Below are 26,322 nucleotides of genomic sequence, written 5' to 3' on the forward strand. Positions count from 1 at the left end.
GTTATAGACAGTATACGTAAGACGTTATAAACGAAAACATAAAATTGTACTAATGCTTATTCCCATATCCCTTTAAATCACTTCATATGGGTCGGGCGTCTCGTTATCCTTCTCTATTTAAATATGGGATCTGGGCGTCTCGTTATTCTTCTCTATTTAAATATGGGGGTCGGGGCGTCTCGTTATTCTACTCTATTTAAATATGGGGTCGGGACGTCTCGTTATCCTTCTCTATTTAAATATGGGATCTGGGCGTCTCGTTATTCTTCTCTATTTAAATATGGGGGTCGGGGCGTCTCGTTATCCTTCTCTATTTAAATATGGGGTCGGGGTGTCTCGTTATACTTCTTTATTTAAATATAGGGTCGAGGAGTCTTGTTATCTCTCTTTATTCACTAAGTGACTGCAAAGGGAAGATCCTTCTAAACGTCCCTAACTGACTGCGATGAGAACATAGTTTTTCGTAACTAGTGTTATTTGCTTGTATTTTTTTGTATGAATATCAACTCAGTATAGCCAATGGCAAGCAAAAAAAAAAAGTGTTCTGAACAGTAAACAGTGATAGTAACGCTTTATCAGATTCTTAGAGCTGTGCTTTAAACGAATAACTTTACAGCACACGATCTATTTGTTTGTTTCTACAAGTACAGCTGAAAAAAATTATGGAAATCTTTCCATTTAACTGAAACTCTAACATGACAAGTTGACTGACTGATTTCAGGTTTTAGGGCTTAGATAATATTCATATATCACTGCTGTTACAAAGCACGCGGCAATTCTATATATATATATATATAATCACGATTTTGCTCAAAAAGCCTTGGGCTACAAGAAGCATCAACTCACCTAAGTCTCATAATATTTTCTGATAACCCTTACACATGTCTTACTACATGTGTGTATATATTTATATACATACAAAAGAAATTACCATTTATTAGCAGCCTCAACTTAAGCCTTATCCATCATGTCGTTATGGATCGATACTTCAGTGACGTATGTAAGACAAAGACTGGAACACGCTTATTAACATGTGTTTTCAGGATAAGGCATTGATCCAGTGACGTTATGAAAAATAATATTTGACTATTTTATAGCTATGGCAAAGATACTAAGAACAACAACCGCCGTCTGTAATTTTAAACATCTGGACAGATGGCAGTCAGCAACCTATCAACTACACTAGGGGATTAACTGTCACTCTTATAACTTCCCCTAATTTAAAGTGAGAGAAGTTCTTTATTGTATCACACAGATTCAAACCCGACTTGCCATCAACGGAATCCAGAACTGTAACATAAAACCAATATACGCCCTACTTACAAAGAGAATAGGACCTGAGCCAGTGACCTTAAGTAAACAGAGAATTAGACATAAAGTTATAAAACACTGAATAATTATAGTACGTACATCCGGTTTAGAAAGTTCACAATGCAGACAGACAAATGTACAATTAGATGAAATGTTGACACTCATGTCGATGTTAGTTCTCATACACACATTTTCTAGTTTATTTTTAAATGATATTGAGCAAACATTATCAAAAGCTATATGTTGAGCATGAAAAAAAATACAGGTTTCCTTCAGAAGATGTAATTAGCACATGGGACATTATCATAATACAGCAACGGCAAATAGGTAGAAAGCGACGTTTCTAACAATGAAATTCGTCCAAGAACGCTGAGAAGTAATAATCCACTCAACAACTCCCTCTCCATAACATAATCTAATTAATAACTGCACAAAATAAGTAAATAATGTCCTTTTATATTTCTATCCAGCTATAGAAAGATGGCACTGTGTTTCTTCATACATTCCGACACAGACAGATACTAAACTTTTATTAATTCAGATTAATTAGCGAGAGATTTTAACAAAACTTACTTGTGGTATGTGATATAAACCCAGTTTGAATATTGCAGTTTTTCTAATGTCAATTAATACATCATCAGTCACTTGGTAATTTCACAAGTTAAATCTTTGGACGTTTCATCAACGGTATAAAAAATTATTTGCATTATAGGTAAAAAATCTTATGATGCTCCCAATAAATAATTAATAGAAGAAAAATCCAATATTAAATATATATATATATATGTATTGAATACATATAAAGCTGTCTTATGATGTGTTTTCAGGCTTATCAACTACTAGTTGTGATATAAACAATATCATTATCAGCCTTATCAACTACTAATTGTGATATAAACAATATCATTATCAGCCTTATGAACTTCTAGTTGTGATATAAACAATCTTATTATTAACTTCCAGTTTTGGTACAAATAATGTTATTGTTAACTTCCAATTTCGGTACAAACATTGTTATTATTAGCTTCCAATTTTGGTACAAACATAGTTGTTATTAACTTCCAATTTTGGTACAGACATTGTTATTACCAACTTCCAATTTCGGTACAAACATTGTTATTATTAACTTCCAATTTTGGTACAAACATAGTTGTTATTAACTTCCAATTTTGGTACAGACATTGTTATTACCAACTTCCAATTTCGGTACAAACATTGTTATTATTAACTTCCAATTTTGGTACAAACATAGTTGTTATTAACTTCCAATTTTGGTACAAACATTGTTATTACCAACTTCCAATTTTGGTACAAACATTGTTATTATCAACTTCTAGTTGTGGTATAAACAATGTTATTATCAACAACAAGCTGTGATATAAACAATGCTATTATCAAGTACTAGTAATGGTATAAACAACGCTATTATCAAGTACTAGTTATGGTATAAACAATGCAATTATCAAGTACTAGTAATGGTATAAACAATGCTATTATCAAGTACTAGTAATGGTATAAACAATGCTATTATCAACAGCAAGCTACGATATAAACAATGTTATTGTAAAGTACTAGTTATGGTATAAACAATGATATCATCATGCATTAGTTATAGATTAAACAATGCTATTATCAAGTACTAGTTATGGTATAAACAACGCTATTATCAAGTACTAGTTATGGTATAAACAATGCTATTATCAACAACAAGCTGTGATATATACAATGTTATTATCAAGTACTAATTATGGTATAAACAATGATATCATCATGCATTAGTTATAGATTAAACAATGCTATTATCAAGTACTAGTTGTGGTATAAACAACGCTATTATCAAGTACTAGTTATTGTGTAAACAACGCTATTATCAAGTACTAGTTATGATATAAAAATGTTATTATCAAGTACTAGTTATGGTATAAACAATGCTATTATCAACAACAAGCTGTGATATATATACAATGTTATTGCCAAGTACTAGTTATGGTATAAACAATACTATTATCAAGTACTAATTATGGTATAAACAATGCTATTATCATGCACTAGTTAAGATATTGACAATGCTATTATCAAGTACTAGTTATGGTATAAACAATGCTATTCTCAACTACTAGTTATGGTATAAAAAATGCTATTTTTACCTATGATTATATTTTATTTTGCACTTAAAGTTACCAGAGTGAGAATGTTTAAAATAAAGCTACCTTTATAATGTATGATAAACAACAATTTAGATTGTATATACTCAGGATAATTAAAGTTATTCTCCGCAATTTCACCACAAACAAAAATTTAGGTTGAACCTTGCAAAAATCAAAAATAAGTATCTAGATTGGATCAAATATCGACATATAAAGCAGTTAAATTTCATAGCTGTTGTTTCACAAACTTCCAAATATCAAGCCAGTATTATTAAACTATTGAAGTATAAAATGAATACTTTTGTAAAAAGAAAAAAAAAATAAATCTACATCACCAACAAACATAGTTTCTGTCATACTTAATTACAAACTCGAATTCTCGAAAGTAAAGCCTGTAACCTGATTTATACTAATATATATGTATAAACATTAAATCCTCAAAATGGCGTCTCTCACACTTATTTAGAAAGTAAAGCCAATGTAAAAATGTATAACAGGTTTTTACCACTGGTTTTCAAACGAGACCATGTTACTTTGGCAGAGGTCATGTGCGAGGGCGTTAAATTTGTTAATTTTCTGGTATAAATAGCCAGTGGTTTTTTACCACTTATACATTTTGTTTTCTTAAAATTTACGAATCTGCTTTGTGTTCATTTATTTGTTTTAATTTGCTAAAATATCTAACAATATTTACAGTTTACAATAACCACATTAAACCTAAGGAAATTATTGGCGTATCTGTAGAAAATCAGTACTTATGATTTGATCTGTTGTCTACTATACATTATATTTACCACGAGCATTGTTCTTAAGAGCATGATAAAGAATACCTTGTTTCCATCAGTGAAGTTTTATTTAGCTCTCCTTTAGGTTCTATCATTAACATTAACTTGCAACAACCGACTGTTGAATTCCTTGAATATGAAGTCTTCCAGGTGGTTTCTCAACTATAATCTAAAATAATAAGAAAATCGTGTCCTTCTCTCGATCGGAATGTCTTTTAATCCTAGAATTAAATAATTCATATGCTGGTGTTTTTCAAAATATTTTACCTTGAAAATATGTGGTTTTCACACGGTTTTGTTTTTTACTCAGTTCTTTATAGTGGGTGTTATAACAGGAAAAATGTAAAAATTAGTTAATATAATGACTTGTTTGTTTGTAATTAACCACAATGGGCTATCTGTGCCATGCCCACCAAGAGTATCGAAACCCGTTTTCTAGCGTTGTAAGTGCGAACCTATACCGCTGTGCCACTGGTGGGCTAATATAATGTAATATGTAGATCCAACCAAAAAGAATTTGTGAAAATACCTACTTAATGTTATATAATAACATTTATTCTGCTAAAATACAAATAAAACAGAACGGTATAAAATATGTTGTTATTCAGAATTAAGTCGGTTATTCATAAATGCTACAAATATTAGGATGTCACTGAGTGGTCGAAAAATAAAGTCAGATATTTTATGTCATGTATTATCGTCAAATCGATACTTTAGTTTAAAGTTTTCTTAATTACAAATTATAATAATAATAATCTTCTGAGGGCTAATTAGATAATAAATTAACTCCTTGTAATAATGTCATCGAAACAGCATCAATATTTTAATAATTAGCACATGAAAAATGTTGCATAGCTATGAATTATTTTTACATGTTACATCTCCCACTTAACACAAAAATGACTTTACATTAATAAGAAATCATATTTACATAATATATTTACGGAAGTTTGAGATAAACCGATTAGAAAACTCAGTTGTGGCTAGTGTGCCGGACTGAGTAGCTGAAAGTCCATGGTTCGAGTCACGTTACCACCCTAAACAATCAATATCTACAGTGTTAACTAGCTACAAGTCCTCTTTCTCTTCAAAATTAGGGACGGCTGTCATCAGAGAAACAAACAACTAATATACGTATTTATATTTTGTCTTTAGGTAACCAGCTTTAAAATAGAATAACTTACCTTATATTGTTTAAATATAATTCACCCTCCAGCTTCGCTTGATGAATTGTAAAGTTGTAGAACATTTACAAAGTACGAGGTCGCTGTCGAATAGTTTTATTTTTTATCTAATCCGTTCAAACAAAAACCAGCGATACAATTCACAATTGGAATAAAATGATAACAAACCCTCATTGCTACGCAAGGTTATTACCAAAACACATAACTCATGCACCACAGGAGATTACAGGAAACCTGCAGATGTTGGTAAATCCCTTGACCATAAATCAAAACACCCCAACGGTGTAAAGACAGAGTCACACACTGTTAGTTTCTAGAAGATGCTAAGAAGGAAGACAAATACACTGCAACCTTGTTGAGAATGGATACTTGAACAGCTTGATAAAGAAGTAAGTGAAGGAAATAACTAACAAGAATATGAAGAAATAAAATTACAGACACACACAGCCATTTTCCCTATTTCAATTGTCTCATTGAAAACCTTCACAGGATATATAAAAAATATCAAGTCAAGCAGTACTCAGAAGCCACAATTTGATCGTAGTTAATACACAATAAAACGCCTAAAGGTCCAGTGAAGAGTAAACATTCTATTTACAACATCCTGTATGAATGTGAAATCCAAGACATTTGAAGAAACAAAATTACTAACAAAAATTGGAATTTAGAATCATGATAAACACACTGGCCTCTGTAATAATGATCTCTCCCATCATCTCAGAGAAGAAGATCATACAATAAACTGGAGCATGGTAAACCCACTAGTCTCTGTAATACTAATCTATCCCATCATCTCAGAGAAGAAGATCATACGATAAACTGGAGCATGATAAACACACTGGTCTCTGTAATACTGATATATCCCATCATCTCAGAGAAGAAGATCATACGATAAACTGGAGCATGATAAACCCACTAGTCTTTGTAATGCTAATCTATCCCATCATCTCAGAGAAGATCATACGATAAACTGGAGTATGATAAACACACTGGTCTCTGTAATACTGATCTATCTCAGAGAAGAAGATCATATGATAAACTGGAGCATGATAAACACACTGATCTCTGTAATACTGATCTATCTCAGAGAAGAAGATCATACAATAAACTGGAGCATAATAAACACACTGATCTCTGTAATACTGATCTGTCCCATCATCTCAGAGAAGAAGACCATGCGATAAACTGGAGCATGATAAGCACACTGATCTCTGTAATACTGATCTATCCCATCATCTCAGAAAAGAAGATCATACAATAAACTGGAGCATGATAAACACACTGGTCTCTGTAATACTGATCTATCTCAGAGAAGAAGATCATAAGATAAACTGGATAGACAAAATAATGATATATGAGCCACACTTGAGAAAAGGGAAGATAAAAGAAGCCTTCTATATAACACACCCGTTAAACCTAGCATAGAAGATGTCAGCAAAAGTAAGATATCCCTCTTGAAGGAATTCAGATGCTAGTTGATTCAATTCCTAATTGGGAGGAGATCCCAGACAAATAACTAGCTTCTCTATGAAGAAGATCCAGGTTCGAAATCCGGCCATTAACAGTTTCTTGTCACTTCTATGAAGATGACAATAGATTAACACTATTTGTTCTTCTGGTTTTGTTTTCAAGCGCAAAGTTACACGATGTGCTGTGTTTACAGCGGGTATAGAACGTAAACTTGCTGCTTAACCACTAAGGGTAGTGGAAGATGACAATAGATTAACACTATTTGTTCTTCTGGTTTTGTTTTCAAGCGCAAAGTTACACGATATGCCGTGTTTACAGCGGGTATAGAACGTAAACTTGCTGCTTAACCACTAAGGGTAGTGGAAGATGACATTAACATATTAATTAGTATCTGGTAATAAGCGAAAAATAGTAATTAATTAATAATTAGCGTTAGGTGATGTAATTGCAGATTTGTTCTCACACCCAAGAGACAACTTTCAGTAAAACACATAAAGTACACTAACAGTCTTAAAGGTTGGACTGAATCAAAACAAACTTACCAGAGAACTCAATGATACGCTGAGAGTATGTTATGCAGTATTTTTCATTAACGTAGTTAAAATATGACAATATACAATAGAGACTTCTTGAAGTGTAAGCATAAACTACTATCACTTGAACTAAACATACGGATAGATCAGTGAAAAACATCACTGTTAATTTATTTACTTTTCAAAATTATAATTCTAGAATATCTCATAATACTTTTTGTGCTCGTTAAAATGATTTGAGCTTTTACTGAGTCATAACCCTAGTTATGTGTATTGTCATGATTTTATCTGATCAAAGAACGATATACCGACAATGATCAATTAAGGACTGTAACTTAAACCAATGTCAGGTTTACTAAAAATTAAAAGGAGCCCCGTTCTTCCTATGACATCGTGAAACTTGCAACTTTGATCAAATCAAATCAACCACAATGCTGTTACAAAAGTAAAATAGAACCACACAAGATGACAGCTGACACAGATGTCCGATTTAAAAGATGTTGTTACATTCAGCCTTAACATCTCTTTCATTGCCTGTCTTCTCTTTGAAGTGTCCACATCTAATCAAATATTTGGCCTAAAGCATCGCTCTATCTAATACGCTAGTACATGGCAACGAGTTGTTTTCTTTCGCAGTTACTATGGACGATCTCTATCGTTAAATCCCAATTACATCCCAAGACGTATTAAACAGATGAAAGTAAATTTAGATGGCTAATCAGAATTAAAGGGACCGTTTTTGTACTTTATTTTATTTGACTCTATGGATGTGTATGGATGTTTTATATTTTTGATTATAATTCTCTTATATAAATTTACATTTACGAGTTACGAACGCAAACCTTGCTACTAGTAACACCGTGCCTTATTGTTTTAATAATAAAAACCCAAGCGAAAACTCCAAGTTAACAAAAATAAAAACCAAATTCTTCACTGAAGTCTTCTATATCAAATATCAAAACCAAAACTCCATGTGATGCTGTATTGAAATTGACATCTGAATTACTGATCGAAAAGTACACAGAAGAAATGAAGGGTTCTATGAGACATGTAGGATTTCGTATCCTCACGTCCATTTTAGTTGCTACACGGAAAGTTTACTGAATAAGTTTCGCTTACTTGGTAGTGAAAGAAATTGATAAAAAGAATTATGCTGGTAATATGTTATGAATTTTTACAAGGCTACTTAAGCCTAAATCAATCTATTTATACACGAGTTTTTAGTCAAAGGAAGAACATTTCAATAAGACCCTTTCCCTAGTAAACCAAAATCTAGTTTTACATTGAAAGTTGTCACACAAGCTCACTTGAGTGAACAAGCCAAAGCCAGTGAGTAAGTAATTTGTTAAGCTATTGTGAGATTTGAGAATGATAATGCATAAACTTAATTAGGACATTAAAAAAACGACTCGAGATTACGATAATGTGAAACTAAAGAAGATATAGATAATAAAGTACTTTTTATGAGCTACTACTATACAGTAAGTCACATGTTAAGTTATTTTACTTCGTTTTTATAAGGCATGTTTTACTTATGTTTAAACTTAATAGAGTGGATCTAGTTTTAAAATGTGATATTTACATGTTAAGTTATTTTACTTCGTTTTTATGAGGCATGTTTTACTTATGTTTAAACTTAATTGAGTGAGTCTAGTTTTAAAATGTGGTATTTACATGCTAAGTTATTTTACTTCGTTTTTATAAGGCATGTTTTACTTATGTTTCAATTTAATTGAGTGAGTCTAGTTTTAAAATGTGATATTGTCAAATGTCTAAACGGAAAAGTACTCTTCAAAATATATTCCATTTTGTTCTCATTGTTTACTGATTAATAGGTTTAATCTTAAACGAAATATATGAAAAAATATGACAACATAAAATGTATGAAACGTTTCGTGGTGTAGAAAATTAGATTAAAAATATAACAAATTACGGAGTTTCTTTAAAAAATTCTGATTTATGACATAATTTCTGTATTTATGGAACTGCCACTCTTATAATGAACATGAATCTTAGAATGCATGAAATATTTAGTGATATCGCACGGATTTGAACCCGAATGACATGATCCGACATTCAGTGCCTTGCGACAGAGCTAACCCACACCTTAGGTGTTGTTTCTGCAATGATTTTGCTCACATTTTTACGTTATCTATAACACACCGCAATAATACTAAACGAATATCTTAGGTGTTGGTCAAAGGATACCTGATTTTTTAACTTACAATCTGATCGCCATCGCTTTAACGTATTAACCCATTATTGTAATTCAGTCAGAGAACAATCTGAATTAATTGATAAATTTGTAGTTTTCTATAATATAATGAGACGAACGAATGTATGGGGTTTTAAGAAAGTCTATATTGCATAAAATCTCAAAAACAAAATATTCAACTGTTAATAGTCAAATATTCTGTTGAATAAGAGTACCTTAGAGAGAGAAAAACGAACTGGAACCTGAACAAGTTATATGTATTCAGTAAAGTGCCATCATAATTATAATAGATAATTTTACCCGCCGGAATCAATAAATGCTACAGTTAACAGAATAAACATTATAATAAGTTCTTGATTCATAGAATAATTGTAAAGCATTTCGTTACGGTTCAGTAATAACATCTTAACCCAATATAGCGTTAAGTATTATAATGTTAAATTTATTGCTTTGTTGACAACAATATTTTTTGAGAAATAACTTATTATAGAGGTATTGTTGAAAAGTGAGAATTTCCTGCTCGTGACTTTATAATGTCTTAAAATTATACAAACATTTTATTTACAATATCCTACGCTGGAGGCGCTCAGTTTATTAATTTTTTGAAATTTGATTTAAAAAAAATCACAAATAAATTAATTCATGAGTTATACAACAGAATTATTATTATTTATTTATTTGCTGTTTAAAATATTGATTTTATTTCAATTTGTTGGGAAAAATTCATTACCAAATTTAATCCCTCAGAAGATTTTCTAAACGTAGTATTTTTCTTTTTAAAAACAGACAAAAGAAATGAATAATAAAATTGGATAAAATATATTTGGAAGTTCCATTAGTGGAGATCAATGTATTCAATATTTCTCTTTGCACAGAGGAAATATTATATGTGACAATAGAAGTATAAGGATCAATTTCAATGTATTATAACTCTATTTTTTGTGAATTTCGTTGTTAATTGAAGCACACTATTTCTTGTGTATACCATGTATTTTAATACTTCTATCAGAAGAAGCAACTAATCTTCTCTACAGAATATGATGAGCAGATAGTTGTTTTATCAGACAGTTTTTTTAGCATGTGTATAACAACAATACACAAAACTGACAAAGGAAAAAGTTTTCATTATTCATCTTCTATTGTATTGTATCGTATATTGCTCTTGGGTAAATAGGATTAAGGAAAATTCGTCTATAATTTTACAAAATTCAAGGTTGTCTCAGAAAATATTTATAGCGCACCGTACTGAAGACGCTGGAACACTACATACATAACTGAAGGATACTAAATTATATTTTATTTAATTAATAGGGAACACTACGTACGTAACTGAAGGATACTAAATTATGTTTTATTTAATTCATAGGGAACACTACGTACGTAACTGAAGGATACTAAATTATGTTTTATTTAATTCATAGGGAACACTATTTACGTAACTGAAGGATACTAAATTATGTTTTATTTAATTAATAGTGAACACTATTTACATAACTGAAGGATACTAAATTATATTTTATTTAATTAATAGGGAACACTACGTACGTAACTGAAGGATACTAAGTTATATTTTCTTTGATAGGGGTTCCAGGTATCAAGCTTAAGCCTGTCCACTACTACGATGAACAGAAAGGTAAATTAATTTGCTTAAAATATCGAAATCAGTAAATTACGTTTTATATTTTTTTTTACTATTTCTCATTTTTTGATATTTGGACTTTTCTTATTCAAAGTTGTATAAAAAATATGTTTTAACTAAAATCTTGTATATTTTACGCTTTGAAACCTAACATTACTTTAATGTTTGTCTTTAAAAAAAGCTCTAAAAACGAATTAAAAAATAATTATACGTACCACGTCCTATATTAACTGGTCATCGTTAACAAAAGTATATTATATATATCACACTGATTTTTGCTGAAAGAAAATGAGTTACTCAATAGTTACGTAAATGTCTTAACTTTTGACTACAAACCCCCTTTTTACTTATTTTGTTCTAGAGTACCCAGAGTACCGGTCAGTCGTGGGGAGAAAACTAGTTCTACCATGTAACATCACACCCCCTTCCCCTGACGACCGTGTTTCACTCGTGCTGTGGTATCGTGGAACGTCTGGAAATCCTTTGTACGGAGTGGATGCTAGGAACGAGCCAGTGGAAAATGCCAAACATGTAATTCGTGACGAGTATAGTTCTAGAACTAGTCTAAATATCACGGCAAGATCGGCTTCTCTCGTTATACAGCCAGTAACTGAAGACGACGCTGGTGAATACAGATGTAGAGTAGACTATCAGCGAGGACGAACCAGTCACCGAAAACTGAATGTCAGTATTATTGGTAAGAACAAAGAGTCTAATTCTTACTAAAACTGAATGTCAGTATTATTGGTAAGAACAGAGAGTCTAATTCTTACTAAAACTGAATGTCAGTATTATTGGTAAGAACAGAGAGTCTAATTATTACTGGTACATTACTTAGTAAATTAATTATGATTTATTAAAGTTAAGCCGTAAAAAAATGGACGTTAAATGCAATTTTTACATTCGGGCTTATGCGACTGACGAAAGGTTCCACTAGACTTTTGTTTTATTCAAAAATTTTGTTTCAAATGTGCAAGAATTACCAATGCCTAAAAAGAATGTTTAAATCGATCAGTCATATATGAATGAAGCGATTATGTGGGAAAGATTAGCCCTGGATTATAAAATACACCTTCGTTTAGAAATACCTTAATTTAGCATTATATTTTTCAGAATATGTATCATTAACACAATATCACCCGACGATATTAACTTTATTTTGGTCATTCAGCTAACGAGATCGTTGTGATAAATGGTCATCTACACGTATAATCAAGCTAAACGGACAGTTTAGCCTTTTATAATCCATGGAAGGTTTTTTTTTTCATTACCATAATTGGCGTAAATGTACGGGTGGAGATGATAAAGGATTATGATCTTCGTCACAAAAAGAATTTTAAAGGTGACAATGAAATAAAAAACATTGTGTGGGCGAGATAATTACAAAATAGAAAATATAATAATGGTGAAGAGATCGCCCTTCATCTGGTTTCTAGCGAGACTAAAACCGTTAATAGAAGAGATAGGGTGATAGGGAAAAAAAATTGACCAAGTAGCACGTGGCTCGAGACCAAGTTTTTAATAAATAATAATAATTGATTAATTATTCAATATATATTTAGTAAATCAGAGTAAATATACTAAATTAAAAAATAGAACTTGAATATATGCAACAGTGTAAGAAAATTATTTCAATGAGAGAATGAGCTCGTGCATCGAGCAATATTGTTCAAAGATTTACAACGAAAGAAATAATGGGAGTTAAAATAAGGGTGAAAAAGGAGAGTGAAAAAAACGATGTAACACTTGTGGGTGACTAAAGTGATCAGTCTAGGGAGAAAAAGGAGAGTGAAGAGAAACAAGGTAACACTTGTGGGTGACTAAAGTGATCAGTCTAGGGAGAAAAAGGACAGGGAAAAGAAACAAGTTAACAACTGTGGATGACTAAAGTGATCAGGCTAGGGAGAAAAAGGACAGAGAAAAGAAATAAGGTAACAGTTGTGGGTGACTAAAGTGATCAGGCTATGAGAAAAAGGACAGGGAAAGAAACAATGTAACACTTGTGGGTGACTAAAATGATCAGGCTATTGAGAAAAAGGACAGGGAAAAGAAACAAGGAAACACTTGTGGATGACTAAAGTGATCAGGCTAGGGAGAAAAAGGACAGGGAAAAGAAACAAGGTAACACTTGTGGGTGACTAAAGTGATCAGGCTAGGGAGAAAAAGGACAGGGAAAAGAAACAAAGAAACACTTGTGGGTGACTAAAGTGATCAGGCTAGGGAGAAAAATGAGTGCGTACATTGAACAAAAATGTTGTGCAAACAAATTTACAAAGTGTAGATCAAGTGGATAAAGTTAAAAGACATAGAACTCTTTTATTCATTCCAAATGGACTGGTTGTGCCTAATTGAAAAATCAAACATATTTTCAGACGTTCAGTGGACGGAGAAAATATGAATTCAAGTATGGATACGTCGGAGATACAATATGAAAAGTTACTGAAGTTTGATTATTTAATACTACTTTTCAAATATCATCACATGTGGTTATCTTGTAAAATATAGTTACTTTAGTTTTCCCTACCGCATCTGCTGTAAAAGATCAATGCACCAAAATTGTTGTCGTAAATTTATCTTTTCTCTCACGTCACAATGACTAGTGTGTTTACATTGTATTATAGAGAACGTTGGACGCTAACACACATGGTTCGATACTCAAAAGCTTAAAGTAAGTCGCATTTTAATGCTCTCTCTCATATACATATCCTCCAGTTCTTCTGTTTTATTGTGGCACTACAATGATTAAAACGACAGCTATGGGTTAGTTAACTAATTACCGTTTTATTAGTTGGTTTAGTTTCGTGCAAAGTTACTAGGGCTATCTGCTCTAGCCGACCCTAATTTAGAGCTGATTGACTAGAGGGAAGGCAGCAAGTCAACCCCACCTACCGCTATCTCTTCTGCTAATATAATCGAATAGTTAAATTGACCAAAGCATAATAACGTCCCTACTGATGACACGGCGAATATGTACAGTAATGGGAATCGAACCCGCGACCTGCAGACTTCGAGTTGAGCAACCTAATCACCAATCCACGCAAGGCAACCAGCGAATATAACTGTTTCAAGTTCATTTGCTTGGTCAGTGATATACTAATATGTTTCAGTTCAAACTCAAACTAAATTATTTAATGAAATTCCTTGATTTATACCAATTATAATCCTTTAAATTATTTTACAATTTTATCTTCCATTAATTCGTGTGGTTCATTTTACATAAAAAGGTGAGAGTAATATGCATACTTTAAATATAAAGGTTAATAACAAATACTAAAGTCATGATGAATGTGACTATAGAAACAATGATGTTCCTGGAAACAATCGTAATATAGCAACAATGATATTCCAGGAAACAATCGTAACATAGCAACAATGATATTCCAGGAAACAATCGTAACATAGCAACAATGATATTCCTGGAAACAATCGTAACATAGCAACAATGATATTCTAGGAAACAATCGTAACATAGCAGCAATGATGTTCTAGGAAACAATCGTAACATAGCAACAATGACATTCTAGGAAACAATCATCACGTGCAACAGTGATATTCCAGGAAGCAATCGTAACATTGCAATAATGATATTTCAAGAAACAACCGTAACGCATCCTTTATTTCCGTTTTTGTAATTTCTCTGAAACCTACATTGAAATCAAGTATTCGATTTATTCATTCGTTAACATAATTTTTTGTTGCCCAATCGGATGTCATGCCTCATTTCCTTGTGCAGTGAATCTGAATTTCTAATGACCTTCGAGATCTATGGGGAAATATCCATTTTATTATACCAACTTAGGAAAGTAGGGTACTTCATGTTAGTCTTATTTCCAGCTACGTTAAAAGGTGATTAACAAATGAATTTTTTTTTGCTGTTTTGAGATAGAGCAAGATAGAGATGTAACAGAAAACCGCCACTTTGCTAAAAAAAAAAAGTTTCTCTAACGAAAGAAAAATTTTGAATAGACGTGAAAAGTATATTGTGCGACACAATAAGCTCATAATGATCACAATGATATAAAAACAACACAACTGTTTGTCGTTTTTTCACTTTTTATCAGTCTCTAGACAGTTGTATATGGCGAGAGTGAAAATATAGTTAACCTCAAGGGTGCCTAACTAATAATTGAAAGTAACGTAATTATCATAGGTTTATTTCTATAGTGTTTACATATTTATGATATTTCGCACTAAACCCAAAGTCATTTTAAGTTCCTCTAGTTCTGATCTACATATTTAAATTATTTTGGAACATAAGTACTTGCTAAATTCCAGACCTTTTCATGTAAAATTTTAAACGCATAGAAGATTTGTGTAGAATATGGGTTAAAGCAATTTATATCCATCCCTAGTGCATAATGTAAAACCTTTGAAAGTGTTTCATCAGTTTTAGTTCGTACAATACTCATTGAATCTAGTTCTCCAGTTAACGCTTGAAAGGAATGATTATATTTCATACAAAGTATAAAATTCAGTGAACACGGTTCTAATCCCTTTCTTTCAGTTCCTCCTAAAGATATTTATATCCGATATGGTGATCACAGATATGAAGGTGGTAGGATAGGGCCATTTGACGAAGGAAGTTACTTGAACCTCACATGTGAAGCTGTAGGAGGTAAGTGGAACCTCACATGTAAAGCTGTAGAAAGTTACTTGAACCTCTCATGCGAGGCTGTAGGAGATAAGTGAAACCTACATATGAAGCTGTAGGAGGTAAGCTGAACGTCACATGTGAAGCTGTAGGAGGTAAGCTGAAAGTCACATGTGAAGCTGTAGGAGGTAAGCTGAAAGTCACATGTGAAGCTGTAGGAGGTAAGCTGAAAGTCACATATGAAGATGTAGGAGGTAAGCTGAACGTCACATGTGAGGCTGTAGGAGGTAAGCTGAACGTCACATGTGAGGCTGTAGGAGGTAAGCTGAACGTCACATGTGAAGCTGTAGGAGGTAAGTTGAAAGTCACATGTGAAGCTGTAGGAGGTAAGCTGAAAGTCACATATGAAGCTGTAGGAGATAAGTGAAACCTCACATATGAAGATGTAGGAGGTAAGCTGAACGTCACATGTGAAGGTGTAGGAGGTAAGCTGAATGTCATATGTGAAGCTGTAGGAGATAAGTGAAACCTCACATATGAAACTTTAGGAGATATAGATTTTTTATAATCGTTTTGAGAAAATGGAAAATCTTTAATTGCACTCCTGGAATGATTCACAATAATGAATTAATGTTAATGAGATTACTACTATACAAAAGTGAAGTATAGAGAGCTTTCAGGAAAACACGAGTTTATAATTCCTACCGTATCTGAAGTTACTATTACATAACTTTATGGGACATTACTAATGTAACTACAAATATTACATGAAATAATCGTTTTGCAGATAATCACTAAATATTGTATTCTCTTCGTTTCTAAGCAGATTTTACACAGTATCTTATGATCCCAAAATATTTGTAGGAAACCCGCCTCCTATTGTTTCTTGGTGGAGTGGATCCATCCTAATAGATGACACCTATTGGCGTGTTTCAGAAGAAGCTGTCGCAAACAGTTTGGACATTCCTTACTTGTACAGAAACTACTCCATGATGGCGCTGACATGCAACGCTTCCAATACCAATTTTATTCCCCCAAGATCGATAACGGTGAAGATTGACTTAAATTGTGAGTAGGTAGATACGAGTAATCGCCATATCTTGTTCCTTCATACCACTAAAATTGTTAGGGTTAGAAACTTAAGAATATTTCAAAGAGTTGGTTTAGGTTTTGAAATTACTTAATAAACATAATACATATATATATACCTTTAAAACTCAAAAAAATATTTTGATTACTTCGCTGTACATTTAATATAAAAAGGTTTTTCGTGTATTTTAATGATTTAATGGTATGAAAAAATTATCACGATTATTACTCGGATAGAGCAATTCATTTTAAACTCAGCAGCTTGATTACTTATTGAATGTAGATAATTTACCAACATCGCTTTAACCAGTGAATTAAACAACAGAAAAATTGAAGACGATTTAATATAAATTTGATCTTGCTAAATGTTTATACTATAAAAAAATAAAGTTTATAAGAAATTTATTTTCTGATGAAAAACAATCACAATAAAGAAGCAAATACGAAGTAAAGCAGTAATGTGAATCAATTATATTTGTCATTCTCAATTTCTTGCTTTCACCACTAAATATCTTTGCCCAGTGAAGCCTCAGATTGTTCGAATTTCATCACCAAGATCACCACTTCTTGCTGGAATTGAAATGGAAATCACGTGCCAGTCTCAAGGGTCCCTTCCACCGGCGGAAATAACTTGGTGGATGGAAGGGAAGAAACTGAAGGCTTCCCAAAAACCTGTTACAGGCAACAGAAAAGTCACGACCAGTCATATTTTCATTTCACCGAGAAAAGAAGACAACGGCAAAAAACTCGTTTGTCGAGCAAAAAACCCTCGTTTGTCAGAAAGTGCCTTAGAGGATATATGGAAGCTAGACGTGCAATGTAAGCATTCATAGAGTTTTATTGTACTTTTAGGGCTACTAACGCTTTGTATTGCAAATACAATTCATTGACTCAATGTGGCCTTTAACGGAGTGGTTAAAATTCTTAATTTCGCTCTTGTATAACTACGTATTTCTCTTATGGAACAGACAAGTTGAACTCTAGTAATTATAAGGTGTATTAAATATTTTACAGCAAATAATTCGATACCTTTGTAATCAATGTGTTTTAATACTATTGGTTAAATATCTCCAGGTCGAAAAAACAATTCATGCGAGATGAACGCTAGCAAATTGTATTTATAAAATTTGTTTGTGGTTTTAATTATTCCAGATTTGTAATTAGACAGGCATGTGTTGCAACATTCACACTAGTATAAAGAATGATTGGTTAAGACAGACAAAATATGCTGCTGTTTAGTCAACATAAAAATATTCATACCCTCGTTTTTTATATATGAAAAATACAACGAAGTTAACGAAAGAGACAACAACAAAGTAAACTCAGTTAACGAAGAAGACACTTTTCAACAACAAAGTAAACTCAGTTAATGAAGGAGACAACAACAAAGTAAACTCAGTTAACGAAAGAGACAACAACAAAGTAAACTTAGTCAACGATAGAGACACTTTTCAACAACAAAGTAAACTCAGTTAACGAAAGAGACAACAACAAAGTAAACTTAGTCAACGATAGAGACACTTTTCAACAACAAAGTAAACTCAGTTAACGAAAGAGACAACAACAAAGTAAACTTAGTTAACGATAGAGACAACAACAAAGTAAACTTAGTTAACGATAGAGACAACAACAAAGTAAACTTAGTTAACGATAGAGACAACAACAAAGTAAACTTAGTTAACAATAGAGACAACTAAGAGTCAAAAAGTTTACCAATGTATTATGTGGTCTACGAGTAGTTTTTGGGGTTGGAACCAGAATCTGGCATCAGATTTTGTGTTCCTTTCTGGTCCTCTGGGGATCCACGGGCCGAGCTAGCGGATCCAGATTTGTGAAACGCACTCAGGTACAACGTGCGGGTTTTCTAATGGCTTTTAAGGGTTCAGACTCCCCTTGGGGTAGCTATAAAAGTACTTGAGGGAAAGAGAATGGCTTAAACAGTACACTAGAGCCTCTGTGGATAGTTTATTCTAGTTTAAGTCACGATCACCAAAAATATGTGCCAAGTGTCTCTCAAAAGATTTTAGACCAAGTCTGAGTTAGATCCTGGTTACAAACTCATGAATGAAGAATGGTTCGAATACACGGAAGACAAAGAAGGAAAACGAATTAATATCAAAATGAATCTCAAACAAAAAATTCTCCAAACGAAAATAAAACTTTAAATCAAATTAAATATAAAACAAGTTATACTGTGGTTTCTAAAGACACACACATATAACACAACCGTATTTCATGTTCAGTTAAAATGTTACAAGATATAACATTACAGTGTTCGGCAAATAGCACTTGCATATTTGCTATCAATGAATCTTTCAGATAAGCCTGAATTATATTTGGAGTTACAAACCAGTGATGAAGATAATGTACTTCGAGAAGGAACATCTGTTTACTTGGACTGCAAGATAAATGCCAACCCTCAATATCGAGAGGTTCAGTGGATATTAGATGATCACAGACTATTTTCTAATCCAGTTAATGGTATCGAGATTCATGGACATACACTTATGATAAAGAATGTATCTCGAGAACACGAAGGAAGTTATCGCTGTGCTGCTGACAATTTAATCGGGAAAGGAGAGAGTAAGAACATTTTTTTGGATGTCTTGTGTGAGTATTCGTTGAAAAATACTTTTGATTTCTCTTATTTATTTTCTGTTGAACTTTAAACTTGACTTTGATTTTTTATATAAATGGACCTGTTGTTTGTTACGTTACGACGAGATATTTTGTGAAAATACCTTTACATAGTTATTCAAAACTAAGATGAAGATTCCATGTGTCCTTATACAGATGTTAATTAACATGTTTTAACGGGGTCTACTTAACATAGCTTTTGCTGTACGTTGTATCATATAGAAATGTATTTGTGTTTCGAATTTGATGATGAAATTTTCAACTACATTAGACTTGTATGTATTTTTTATTTTTGTTCCATAGCTTTTGGAAACAAATGTACATATACAATTCCTTTAATATTATTTCTCTCAGCTAACTAAACTAGTTTACCATGAAACAGCTACCTATGGTTGTTGGACAAACGTACATATAAATATATACACATACGCCATCTTAAGGTCAAAAGTACATTTAACGATAATTCCAACCCAAACTCTTTTCTCAGCACTAGGCCTCAGTGGTACTCATCTTTTGAAATAAACTACCACTCCTCTATCAGAGTACTTTCAATTCTGAGAAACTTCAGGCCACGGCTTTTCTTTATTCAAATAACTCTCTATTTCTAGAGAGAACCGTTCCAGAACGGTTAAATTGATTCAGGTCAGAATTCAGTGCTAGCTTTTGACTCAAAATACAGCTGAATATGGCGTGAAGTATGACATGCTGCATAATCATCACACAAGAATTCCATCAATGCAATCTATCTGAGACAAGCCAAAAACACCATATTATTCCAAACACTTTTCAAACTTGGAATTACAAAGGAATATTTTAAGTTTTTTCCTAAGTTGATGTCAAACCTTAATTCTTACAGAAGTAAGAAATGAGATCCCCCTTTTACTTCATGTTTTTAATGCCCTTTACCTCAAAGTTTTGCATTCAGAGCTGTGTTGATGTCTACATCTCGAACTTGAAGTCCATCAAGCTCTTTGCACACGGTTCATATGTTGCTCTGAAGAAGTGAACTCTCATTGGAAGCCTTAATAATATTTTTAACGTCCGAGGTATAACACATTTTGTAACATGCTTTAAAGTTTGAATGGACTAAGTAGTGGTCACTTTTGAACAGCATCTAACATCTACGTAAAGGTGGGATGCAATTTACAGGTGGGATGTAATGTGTAGGTGGAATAGTATGTGGAGGTTGGATGCAATATGGAAGTGGGATGTAATATGTAGGTGGGTTTCAATGTGGATGGGTGATGTAATGTGAAAGTGGGATACAATATGGAAGTGGGATGTAATATGTAGGTGGGTTTCAATGTGGATGGGTGATGTAATGTGAAAGTGGGATACAATATGAAAAATGAGATCTCATACCACCAATCCTGAAGCCAAAAGCTATTTTATGTAGACGTTTCGTCGTGAAATTTCTATTTCAAACGACTATTTGAAGTAGATTCTGAGATTTAGAAACACCAAGCATCAGTTCAGCATAGCATTATAACATAAAGTTAGTGGGGACAAGCTCATTATCAGATATCAATGTACTGTTCTAGTACTTGTGGTAATACAATGTATTGTAAGTAAAACAATGATTTTAGAACACATCAATCTCTATAGACAGTTTACACAATCGATTCTTCGTAATAAACATTCAGAATAACATTTCAGGGACTGTGCTAGATGTTTCATCACCAGAATCTCGAAATGTGTCATACTAATGACTAAGAAAGATACAATTTCTGGTTATCAATTGTTATTCAAAATATATCGATTTTCGGTAAAGGATTTTCACAATAATTTGCCTATAATGTAGGCTGGATGAAAATATGTTCTTAATTTTAACGCTCTCATTTAAATGTTGAGCATACTTTGTGAGATTACATTTCGAACTCTGTATTAATTGTTGTTGTTTTTTCACGTAAGTGTTTCACATCAACATACATTCACTGTAAACGTTCGTCTCATTCACATCAACACATATTCACTGTAAACGTTCGTCTCAAACCATGATTTGTTTGAATGCCATTTGAGAGAACAGGGGTCATTTATCACGTGAGCATTAAATAATATTCAAAGTAAACAGATAATATCTCGCTAAAACGATCACGTCAGAGGTATAGTTTCCATAAGACTGGTTTCCTTTCTACTAATTAATGTGTCGCAAACAAATGAGCCTCTCAGGGGATCCACGTGTCACATGGACATCCAATAATTTAAAATATTTCATTTATTAATATAGATCTAGAACATCGGAGAAACTATAAAGATGATCCTATTCAAAACATGTATTTAAAGCAACAATAATCATTAATGTCACGTGATCTCTCACAACAGTCGGGGCAAATGGTACGAGATAATATAATAGGTCATAAAATATAACACTTTTTAAGAACTTTAAAATAAAGCGTTTTCACTCGCCCTTACGTGACTCGTTTTGTCTGAAACCTCGTGGTTACAATTATGAATTTCGTATAAACATTACTCGTTAAGGTCTAGCACACGCGATCTGTTATGTTGCTTAGCATAATTACCCTCGAATTAAACCTTCCCCCCCATAACGAAAACGATGGAATATGAAAGCATATAATTCATATATGGTTACGTAGATTATCAAAATTTAAACTCTAAGCTCATCTTTTACAATGACCTGATCACGGTCCAATGGTTAGTTAGTTGAGTTTCATGGGTTTAAGTCCAGCCCCCCCCCCCACACACACACAAAATATCACTCTCTGCACTTAGGAGTAGTATGTATGTTATAAAAGTGACGGTCAAATCCCACTATTCGTTATGACAAGATTAGTAGCCCGAGAATTGACGACGCGTGTGTTAACTAGATGACTCCCTTTTAATTGATCACTTCAAAATTAGCAACGATTAATGCAAATATCCCTCGAAATCCAACAAAACAAATAATCCGATCATTCTGATTCATCAATACGTTTACTCAGAGTTCAGCCTAACCGAAATGATAAATGGCTGAACATATAGATACAGATAAGCTGAAAGCATTATTGATGAGCACCAGGACCTTGTCTTTTAAAGAAACCATTTCTGACACCTAGTAACGTCACTAGAAGTGTCACTAATCTTGCATTAGCAGTTAAAGATAAGTTGATCAGACTCCAAGTTTGTGTTCGATTTTCTCTCTATTATAACTCAAGAAAGTTATCTAAGTGTGTTGATAATTAATATTCATCTATTTTATATTCGTGATCTATTATATGTAAACTTTACAGCAGTGAGTGTATTCGAACGGACAAGGAACAAAGCAGTGATCTAAGATTGAACTTATAACCTTAACCCTTATAGGGAAACATCTCCTCTTAAGATAAGTTTTCTTTTGTTCATAAGAAGTTAAGGAAAGTTATAGCTTATCAAGATATGCTGCAAAGTGTTTAAACTTATTTAAATGGGTTCTGATAACTGTCAAACAAGTATTTTTTCGAAGCTTCTACTCAACATAAAATAACTTTAACATGGGGAAAAGATACAACACAGAGTCATGGGATTATTATTATCAAATATATTTTGTTTTTTAACCACAAAATTCCCGATTTAGTTTGCAAGGACCCATCTTCTCTTAAGTTAGTTTTCTTCAACTTTTTCATCGCGAAACTACTTATGGGTCCGTAAATTTATTGTTTATAGGACCCTTCCTAACACATAAGTATCACAAAAACATTAAATAAAATACCGTCAATAGTATAAATAATCTCACTAATTAATGTTAATGTGGGTCTTTATGCAGAAAAACGTATGCAATGCGTAAAAGCAGAAATTACTCAAACTATGATCTAATAAACAGTAAACTACAACTTCTTTTACTGAATTATCTTTTACTTCTATATTAAACTTCGCTCCTCTTTTAGCCTTCATCAGAATTTATTCTCTGACAGCTTTGTAATGAGTAAAATACGTTCCAGACCCAAAGATATAATAGAAAAAAGGTTATTGACAATTCTGACGATGACTATGGACCTGGTAGTGGTGAATATGTGGTATCAAATAGGGGAAGGTCAAGAACATTTATATATATTAATGAAAAATCTCGTGTTACAAGTTCAGGTGAGTTATAATGAAAGTTTGATGAAGATGTACAGATGTATTTTATGATCCAACTAGATAAGTAAAAATAAATATCTTCGGTAAGTACATCTCTGAATAATCTGGATGAAACATTGAAATGGACAAACAAAGACAAAGAAGGTGATTTAAAGAAAAGGGAAACATTTGATTTCTAATGAACTCAATGTTTCTCTGTTAAGATTGGGCTAACTGGAAACGTTCGATTTCTAACGAACTCAGTGTTTCTCTGTTGAGATGCTTCTAACTGGAAACATTTGGTTTCTAATGAACTCCATGTTTCTCTGTTGAGATGCTTCTAACTGGAAACATTTGGTTTCTAATGAACTCAATGTTTCTCTGTTGAGATTGGGCTAACTGGAAACGTTTGATTTCTAACGAACTCAATGTTTGTCTGTTGAGATGCTTCTAACTGGAAACATTTGGTTTCTAATGAACTCCATGTTTCTCTGTTGAGACGGTGCTAACTGGAAACATTTGATTTCTAACGAACTCAATGTTTCTCTGTTGAGATTGGGCTAACTGGAAACGTTCGATTTCTAACGAACTCAGTGTTTCTCTGTTGGGATGGTGCTAGCTGACGTATTTGGTTTCTAACGATGTTTTGAATTTCGCGCAAAGCTACACGAGGGCTATCTGCGCTAGCCGTCCCTAATTTAGCAGTGTAAGACTAGAGGAAAGGCAGCTAGTCATCACCACCCACCGCCAACTCTTGGGCTACTCTTTTACTAACGAAAGTGGAATTGACCGTCACATTATAACGGCCACACGGCTGAAAGGTCGAGCATGTTTGGTGGGACGGAGATTCGAACCCGCGACCCTCAGATTGCGAGTCGAGTGCCCTAATCACCTGGCCATGCTGGGCCGGTTTCTAACGAACTCGGTGTTTATCTGTTGGGTTGGTGCTAACTGACGTATACAAATTCGAAATTTGTTTGTTTAAGATTTTGCGCACGTGACAACACAAAAACTTTACCTATGCATAGACGTCCCTAATTATGAACTGATAGATTACAGAGAGCACCCACCGCCAACTCTTAGGTGTCTCTTTCTGACCAAATAGCGGGATTTGACGGTCATTCTTAAAGCACAACCATGATTCCAAAGTGCAGATCCGGATTTTTGCGACAATAGATCTTCAAACGATTAATCCTCGGATTCAAGTCCAAACACGCTAAGCACTAGGCCTCGTCCCGTCGTTAAGAGTTAATAGCTGTTATAAATTCAAGTACAAGCAGTTAAAGTAAGTTATAATGGCGTAGTACAAAATTAATTCATGTGTTAATAATTTGAATGCGTAAACCAACATGTGATCCGTAACCATCTGTAAATTTAATATTTCAAAATCCTGACTATGAAGTACCTGTCTAATCTTCATAAATATGTCATCTACAAATATTTCACGCATCACATGCTTGAGGTCGATTAGAAAGATCTTTAAGTGCTTAACAGCAGCAGAGAATTAACTAGGTTAATCACATACGGAAGTGATCAGAAAGCTACGGTCATAAATCTGATTTATTATTGTAAATTATATATTTTTGCAGCAACTTTGAATGATGTATTAACATAATTTTTAACAAGTTCTTAACTCAGTTAAAATATTAGGAAACAAATCGAGAAAGATCTAAAATTCTTCTTTAGGACGGAATGTTTCTTGATGTTTAGTTTCGGATATCCGAACAATCTATCCGAGTTAACCATTTCTAATTTTGAGCCCATACACTAGAATGAAGTCAACATTGGCAGCTTGTGGGCTAATCTTACCGAATGGTGGGATTTGTTTGTTTGTTGTTAAGCACAAAGCTACACATTGGGCTATCTGTGCTGTGCCCACCACGAGTATCAAAACCCAATTTTTAGAGATGCGAGTCCGCAGACGTACCGCTGAGCCACTTGGGGAGTTGATCAACTCTTTTATAACGAGCTCAAACTACAGAGCGCAGCTTTAAGGCTACGATACGCGAACCATGTGCCCTCCAATTCACAGTACTCTAGAAACTCCTACGTTCGCTAATAATAGTAACATAACCAACCTACGTCAAAATTAGCTCAGTAGCAAACCCTGACAACTACATTTTACCTTCAATTATTTGTTTAAATAATGGATACAAGAGGAAACCCCACCCTTCAAGTTAATTAATTGGATACAAATGGAAGGACTCTCCTTCAAATCAATGATCCCCCCCCCCAAAAAAAAAGGTAGCACCAAATTCACATTTCAAATATTGTTTTTAGGTAAAATAAGTATTAAATCAGTTTCTGAGTAAATCGTACAGAATGTCACAATTATTATTCGTATTTTGTTTTAAACCTATTATTTTTTTTTAGGTAGCATTATACATTGTTTCATCACTTACTTACAATACTAAAACTTTGTTTCATCACTTACTTACAATACTAAAACTTTGTTTCATCACTTACTTACAGTACTAAAACTTTGTTTCATCACTTACTTACAATACTAAAATTCTGTTCCGTCACTTACTTACAATACTAAAATTCTGTTCCGTCACTTACTTACAATACTAAAACTTTGTTTCATCACTTACTTACAGTACTAAAACTTTGTTTCGTCACTTACTTACAATACTAAAACTGTTTCATCACTTACTTACAATACTAAAACTGTTTCATCACTTACTTA

General features: G+C 33.0%; 1 protein-coding gene across 2 annotated transcripts in view; it reads left to right on the forward strand.

The window, feature by feature from the left end:
- LOC111086472 (irregular chiasm C-roughest protein-like) overlaps positions 1-26,322 on the forward strand; it is a 92,756-nt gene that overhangs the window by 38,897 nt on the left and 27,537 nt on the right. Inside the window, exons 2-7 of one of the 2 annotated variants that reach the window (XM_022389449.1) lie at positions 11,228-11,278; positions 11,646-11,981; positions 15,789-15,899; positions 16,740-16,943; positions 17,487-17,783; positions 19,284-19,574. In XM_022389449.1, the coding sequence (XP_022245157.1) occupies positions 11,228-11,278; positions 11,646-11,981; positions 15,789-15,899; positions 16,740-16,943; positions 17,487-17,783; positions 19,284-19,574 (1,290 nt within the window). The remainder of the gene's footprint in view (positions 1-11,227; positions 11,279-11,645; positions 11,982-15,788; positions 15,900-16,739; positions 16,944-17,486; positions 17,784-19,283; positions 19,575-26,322) is intronic. The other variant, XM_022389450.1, reaches the window with a different exon arrangement.

The sequence above is a fragment of the Limulus polyphemus genome, unplaced genomic scaffold, assembly GCF_000517525.1.
Source record: "Limulus polyphemus unplaced genomic scaffold, Limulus_polyphemus-2.1.2 Scaffold1126, whole genome shotgun sequence".
NCBI lineage: Eukaryota > Metazoa > Arthropoda > Merostomata > Xiphosura > Limulidae > Limulus > Limulus polyphemus.